At 38.8% G+C, this 7,122-nt stretch overlaps 2 protein-coding genes across 2 annotated transcripts; one reads left to right on the top strand and one right to left on the bottom strand.

Moving 5' to 3' along the window:
• Positions 1–3,039: 3,039 nt before the first annotated feature.
• LOC149405866 (ATP-dependent Clp protease ATP-binding subunit CLPT2, chloroplastic-like) lies at positions 3,040–4,576 on the top strand. The gene is made up of 5 exons (XM_089630398.1): positions 3,040–3,312; positions 3,403–3,444; positions 3,548–3,657; positions 3,995–4,174; positions 4,262–4,576. Exons 1-5 carry the CDS (start codon positions 3,089–3,091, stop codon positions 4,417–4,419), a joined length of 714 nt encoding a protein of 237 aa, XP_089486524.1. The 5' UTR covers positions 3,040–3,088; the 3' UTR covers positions 4,420–4,576.
• Positions 4,577–4,609: 33 nt separating this feature from the next.
• Positions 4,610–6,322, bottom strand: LOC149405867 (MATE efflux family protein). The gene is made up of 2 exons (XM_089630388.1): positions 5,280–6,322; positions 4,610–5,098 (listed from the first exon to the last, which is right to left on the bottom strand). The coding sequence occupies exons 1-2, from the start codon at positions 6,153–6,155 to the stop codon at positions 4,610–4,612; spliced, it is 1,365 nt and encodes a 454-aa protein (XP_089486514.1). The 5' UTR covers positions 6,156–6,322.
• Between the last annotated feature and the right edge of the window lie 800 nt (positions 6,323–7,122).

Below are 7,122 nucleotides of genomic sequence, written 5' to 3' on the forward strand. Positions count from 1 at the left end.
GAGACTCGAGGACTTAAATGAGCAATTAGCCTTCTCTCTCTACCTCTCTCGAATTCTCTCTCTCTCTCTCCTCGGTTTCGACCTCCCCCTCCTGGGTCTCTTCACGCCGCTCAAAGCTCGAACCACCGCCACAAATTTTCTTTCCTTTCGTCTCCGACCAGCCGCCGCAGCCCTCCGTCTTCCTCCTCGTCACTGTCACCACCCTTTCTCTTTCCTTATCTTCTCCGTCGCTCTCTCTCTTCTCTTCTGTGAGGGCTTTTTAATGTATTCACCGTGGTGCTGCCCACGTTTTATAAAAAAAAAAAAAAACTATCTCGGCGGAGACTGGTGTATGTTGAACAAGCTCAATCAATACATTGATAATTTTGTCATTATTATTTCTCTCAGACTCAACCTCAATCAATACAATGATAATTTTGTCATTATATTTTCAAAAAATTGGCTACGTAAGCCACCTAAACTATAGGAATTGTAAATTAGCCAACCTTTGGTAAATACTTTGTAAATAGCCAACTTGCATACGTGACAGCCTATTAACTATACATTTTTTACATGTTTGGCTGGATTAAATAAGTCTTTTACTAATCTGTTAATAAGTTAACTTGACTATTTACAATAAATTAACGAAATGTAGGCTATATCTCAATTTACTATAACCGTGTGGCTATATAACTTAATAACCCTTATATTTTTTAGATAAGAGAAATATCAATACATGTATAAATAAATAATTGAGTAAAGATGAGCGTGATAAAAATAAGTGTCGTAGTTGAATTTCGTCTCAATATAGAGCCTTAACATTGGACTTGTTTATCTTTTTGTAGGGATGGTTGAAGTGAGATCATGGATTGATCAATTCTTACATAAAAACAGCACGTGATGTTAGTTCTTTGGCAATCAAGTGACCCTAAGAACCTTAATTAAACGTTTATTTGTGTTTACATGACCACGGTAAATATTTGATTTGATCGTCAGTTTTTGAGTAACCACTAATTTTTTTTATCTCCAATTTTTTAAGAGGTTATCGAACCTTACATTTTGGTCTTGTTAGTCTACTTCGTGCTTATATGTAGCAACTCGGCATATATCTGAAATTACTCAGTGTACGTATCACAAATTTTATCTTTGTTACGTTGGCCTCCATTTTTTGCGTACCTGTTGTTTCAAAATCAGGAAAAAAAACTTTTTAAGATAGCTGTTATTTCAAATCCTTTCACTAATAATTGTTTAAAATATAAATAATTTTTCTTCTAAATTAAATTGTAAACAGTAAATAAAGTTAAATAAGTCCAAAATAGTAAACAAGTTTTTTTTTAAAAAAAATTATAAACATCAAGAAAAGTGACTGTAATTTACAACTTCAAAAAAGCTATGTTTGCATTAAAAGATGTAAACATGTTATTTTTGCAAAAAAAAGTACAAAAACGGCTACCAGAAACAATTGGTTTTAAATATCATTGAAAGTCGTTGCACGCATAATCAGAAGACATGTTTTTCATTTCTTCGTTGTTTTTCACCGATTTGTTGCTTTTTGTCGTTTTCATTTTTTGCATGCTTGTCTTTAAATCAATAAAAAAATTAACTCGTTTTTTTGTGGATCCTGTAAGGATTCGACACACAAATCCGACTTATAATCAGAAAACAAAATTCGCAAAGAACAAAATTAGCACACACATATTTATAGTGGTTCACTTTTAATGCGAAGCCTTTGTCCAATTTACCGTTTCAGATTCTCAATAAAAACCCAAATCTGGAGAAAATGTGTTTACAACTCTTTGGCGCTCTACAAAGAACATCGGCGCATGAGGTATTTATAGGAAACACATTAAGGCTAAACAGACAAGCCTGAAATTCTCAAAATACCCTTAACTAATAACTCTAATAGATTCAAAATGACGTGGTCTACTGCAAATCATCGTCATAAGATCTTCAGTTGTCACCTCGGCGCCGATTAGACTCTACACCTCTAACATATTCGAAATGACGTGGTCTACCTTGTTTAAGCCTAGCTTACCACCGGACGAAATGCCATCTTGTATGACTGTTTACAGATGCTTTTGTAATAAAATTTAAAACAAATTTAGAAAAATATGTTTTAGTTACAAACGACATGTCATTAGTCATCGCTTCGTGAAGACGACATTTATTACTAGTATTACACAATGCTCTCACCATTATTTGGTTAGTGGCAAATGTTTTAAATGCCGGTGAAAATCGACGGTTGCGTCATTGCCGGAGCAAAAAAGGCTGATGAAGAGCATATTTTTCGTTTTATCATCGTTTTTTTTTTGTCGTTTTATTAAAAATTAGAAAGGATTTGGCGTACTTGGGATTCAAACTCAAGCATTACGTCTTAGACGCACAAGTGCTTACCTTTACATCAAGTTGCCAACTTGTTATACTCTATACAATTTTAATATAAAATATGTAAATCGGGAATTTTAATATAAAAAAACAATAAATTTATAAATATTATGAATTAAGTTATATAAAAATGTGTCATATATAAATTATATATATATATATGTACATACACATTTATATAACTATATATATTGAGTATAAATACGTTGAGATTGAAATTATCGAGAGTATTTAATATTATATTGGTGCAAATATAATAGCTAAAGTTATAAAGTATTTAATACTTGGGAGCTTCTCTGCAGATGTCGAACCGGTTTAGCATTGCTTTGTGCTTAACCGTAACACTTTTACTTACAATTTTTTGCAAAGTCACTAGTTTAAGTTTCAATTTTAACTAAGTTAAGAAACAAAAAAACGTAAATATTCTATAGTCGCTTTTCAAAGATTGTAATTTCGAATTAAACTTTTGTAAAGTAGCTAAAGTTTCAATTAAATAATAGGTAGACACCTTCTAAAATTTAATAAATCATTAGTAACCTTAAAAAAAATATATAAAAATCCTTGTGATTTTATGAATAGAAGACCTTTTACTTATTGGAATTTCTCAAAAGAAATAACAAGTGAACGAAAACAAACGACGCCGTTTTCAGCCTATCCGTTTTTAGACATCCAAAAGCGAGAGAAAGCAAATAAGAGACTTTTGCGTTGGACTCTGCAAATAAAAATGGCTACCGGAAATTCGACTCTCGTCTCTAATCTTCACACTCACTCACTCTCTTCTCAACCCAAAACCCTAATTTCTTCTTCTTCTTTGCCTCAAACCCTAACTCTCAGAACCAGAACTCCATGGCTCGGCACGAACACCTCTCTCTCACTCCAATCCTCAATACCTTCACCCAGAAAACCCCCTCTATTCTCCACCATTATCTCTCTCTGTCTCCCAGTCACGTAAGACGATTTTTAATTTCATTTCCATTTTTTATTGCGTATTTGTTCTTTTTCATTTTCGTTCACGCTTCTGATTCGGCAAATTCGCAGCTATCGTGAAACCGGTTCGACATCCGCGGAGAAGCTCCCAAAGTGAGATGCGTTTTCACTGTTATTCCAAAGTTTGAATCTTTTAAGCTCTTTTGTTCCCAGGGTTTCTGAAATGTTCGTGATTTTTGGGGATTTATGCAAACAGGTGGTCTTGGAGGGCAATTAAGTCATTTGCGTTGGGCGAATTGGAAGCTCGGAAGTTGAAGCTGCGAACCACCGGCACCGAGGCTCTTCTCATGGGAATTCTCAACGAAGGTCAGATCTTTAATTGAGAATTCGAATTTTAAGAAGAGCTAAATTAATCAAGTTTTTTTTTAATCATTAGAGCTTGCAAAAATTGAAGGGAAAGCCTTACATTAGCCATGATTTACCCTATTTGTTGGAAATCAGATTCATATGATAATTTGCTAGAATACGAGTGGACAGGTTACGGCGCGATTATCTCGTCTTTTTTTGTGTCATTTTTAATAAATGAATATCAAATGTTCTTAACATTGATGCTCAAATAGTATCACAAATGAGAGAACTTTCCATGTTTGTTGTTCCACGATGACAATTTTTTTGAATTTTTGTTTTTCTTTCTGAATGGAAGGTACTAGCTTGGCTTCAAGGTTTTTGCGGGCGAACGGAGTTACGCTTTTAAACGCTCGAGAAGAGACTAAAAAGCTGCTCGGGATATCGGACATGTTCTACTTCACGCCCGAGCATCCTCCTTTGACTGAGGCGGGCCAGAGAGTCCTCGATTGGGCGATGGAGAAGCAGATAAAATCCGGTATAAAAGTCTTTTCCTTGATTGGATTCTCTCTCTCTCTCTCTCTCTCTCTCTCTCTCTAAAAGTCGTCTCCGAATTAAATTACAGGCGACGGTGGAGAAATCCCGACATCTTTTATCCTCCTCGGCATTTGGAAAGAGGTCGGTTCGCCCGGTTACAACATCATGGCCAACTATGGCTTCACCGACAAGAAAGCTCAAGAGCTCGAAATTTTATCTTCTCTACCCGGATACGACGACGATTAGTTTTTTCTTTTTTCTTTTTTCTTTTTTCTTTTCTGTAACGTAATAATATAATTTTATTCAATTGAAAAATCGGCCAAAGACTGATCTTTTGACGAGTTTTAACAGAAATATCATGCCTTTGTTTTCTGATTCAAATAATAGCCTATTGTTTTGTGCATATGGTTTGTTGATAAGAACCAGATATTTATTACTAGGACGGGATTGGAATAACGGAAAGCGCTTGCGCTTTTCGAGCTTCTTTTTCCCAGTCGATCCTCGAAACGAAGACGAGCAAGAGAGCGAGGCAAACGGCGATGCCGACCAAGAAGCCGATGAACAAGCCTCCGATCCAGAGACCGGCCTCGAAAGCCAGAGCCACCGAGAGAGGCAGAGCCACGAGGTAGAACCCTCCGAGGAACGAGGACGCGGCGAGCCACGGCCGCGCCGTCCCTCGGAGGATCCCGCCGCAGACCGCCAGCGGAAAGTTCACGACTTCGATCAGAGCCACGATCAGCAACGCCCTCTCGACCCCCTCGAGCGTCGCCCGGTCCCGCGTGAAGAGCGGGCCCCACGCCCGCCTCGTCAGCGCCATCGCCGACCCGCCCGCCAGCCCCGCCGCGGACCCCACCGCCAGCGACACCCGGGCCGACCTGAAAGCCCGCCCCGCGTTCCCCGCCCCGAGCTCGTTCGAGACCCTTACCTAAACGTGGCCAAAAACGGTAAACCTGTTAACCGTGATTTTTTTTTAGAACGGTTAATCAATTATGTTAGTTTAATTTGTGGTTACATGAAACAGCCGGTTAACGATTTAACTAGTTAAAATGTAAATCAACTGACCGGTTAGTTTTAACTAAGTTGAAATTGCCCATCTTTACCCTCACCGAAGTGCAAGTCGCGATCGAGAGCATGACCGCGTAGAATAGGTAGTCGAAATTGAAGACGATCACGACGACCCCGATCGCCAGCCTGGCGTCCCGGAGCCGGCCGGAGAGGAGGACGAGGATCTCGTAGCACCACCACTCGAGGCAAGTCGTGAGACAGCTCGGGCCCGATAGTCCCACCAGTCTCAGCCACTCTCGGCGGCTCTGCTCGAACCACCCTCCTTCCTTCCATTCTCCGGCGAACCAGACGTACGAGGCCAGCGGGGCCGCCGTCGCGAGGTCGGAGACCCACGCGGCGGTCGCGACTCCGGCGACGCCCTTTTCTCCGGCGAGGAAAAAGGCGTTGGCCGCGACGTGCAAGGCCAACCCGAGAGCCGAGGCGATCATGGTCGGGACGGTCGAGCCTCGCGAGCTGAGGTACGACTTGACCGGAGACAAAACCGACGTGACCGCCAAATCCGGGAGGAGATAAAGGAGGTAGCTTTTGGCCACGCCGGAGATTTCTCGGTCCTGGCCGGAGAGGACGAGGATTCTGTCCACGTTGAGCCATAAAAAGGCGATCGGGACCGAGGCCGAGAGGAGGAGAGAGACGGTCATGAGGAGGGTTTTGTGCATGAGCTTGAAATTTCGGGCCCCGAAAGCTTGCCCGCAAATGGGCTCCATGGCGTAGCAAAGCCCGTTTAGGACCGAGAATCCGGTGACGTTGGCGAAGGTGAGTCCGAGAGCTCCTCCGGCGAGTTCGAGGGCTCCGAGCCGCCCCAGAAACGCGGTGGTCACCGCCACTTTCGCGAACCATGTCAGGTTCGTCACCGCCAATGGGACCGTTATTCCTCTCTGGATCTTCAGCTCTTCTTTAGGACTCCAAGTCTCGTCCATTTTTTTTTTTTTTTTTTTTTTTTTTTTTTTTTTTTTTGAATGAGAGAAAGCAAGCACTCAAGCTCACACTACTCATAATGCTTCTCTGTGTTTTATTATATTTGGTTGGTGTTTTTATTTTTAGTAGTGCGTGATGAGAGTGAAAGAGCTTGAGATTTCATTGGATCTTTTTTTTGCTCTTAATAGATAAGAGATATGGATTAACTAATTGATTGTTACAGCTTTTAATTTGTTAGGTTGCTATACGTGAATTTTCTTTGAATTAATGAAATTTTGATGTGTGTGTGTGTGTATATATATATAGATAAGAAGAAAATAAAGATAAAAAAAAAAAGATAAAGAACAAGACCTTGAAATTTCTATAAATAGTTCGACTTCAGTTCAAATGACGACTTGGATGACTACAATACAAATATTTTTTATGTCCATAACTTTTTTCAATAAGTTACACTTTTTTTTCTTCTCCTTTTTTAAAGTTAAAGGAAGAAATATGAAAAATAATAGTGTGTTCCGTTGTGGCATATCAATACCTCTCAGAATAAATTTATTGAGGTTATAAAGTTTTTCCTTTATTCATATTCTATAGTCATTGGACATAAATTATAATTTTTTTAAAGCAATCATAATAACTGAAATTTGAGCTTATAAATTCTTAGATCACGACACAATCAAAAGGTTACAATAAATATATATTTCTTATAATAATAATAAAATCTGAAATGATTTAACATCAACTCACCATTTTCGTACTTGGTCATTATAGATAGAGATACAATTCGAAATGGTTGATCCAAATTGGGTTAGTTTTCACGAGTCTACATAATGATCATGGTTTTATAACCGATCAAAATAATGTAGTACTTTAAATTTTCATTGACAAACATGTCAATAAATGTTCAAACGATTCTGATTTTTTTTTTTTAAATTTATTGATATCGTTGTCAATAAATTTTTTGGATATCAACAA

The sequence above is a fragment of the Urtica dioica genome, chromosome 2, assembly GCF_054948205.1.
Source record: "Urtica dioica subsp. dioica isolate 48M chromosome 2, U.dioica_male_clone48M_v1_H2, whole genome shotgun sequence".
Classification (NCBI taxonomy): Eukaryota; Viridiplantae; Streptophyta; class Magnoliopsida; order Rosales; family Urticaceae; genus Urtica; species Urtica dioica.

Coding starts and splice junctions, on each gene's coding strand:
- LOC149405866 (XM_089630398.1), top strand. CDS start 3,089: ATGGCTACCGGAAATTCGACTCTCGTCTCTAATCTTCACACTCACTCA. Junction 3,313..3,402: donor TCTCTCTGTCTCCCAGTCAC/GTAAGACGATTT, acceptor GCAAATTCGCAG/CTATCGTGAAACCGGTTCGA. Junction 3,445..3,547: donor TCCGCGGAGAAGCTCCCAAA/GTGAGATGCGTT, acceptor TTATGCAAACAG/GTGGTCTTGGAGGGCAATTA.
- LOC149405867 (XM_089630388.1), bottom strand. CDS start 6,155: ATGGACGAGACTTGGAGTCCTAAAGAAGAGCTGAAGATCCAGAGAGGA. Junction 5,099..5,279: donor CGATCGCGACTTGCACTTCG/GTGAGGGTAAAG, acceptor GGCCACGTTTAG/GTAAGGGTCTCGAACGAGCT.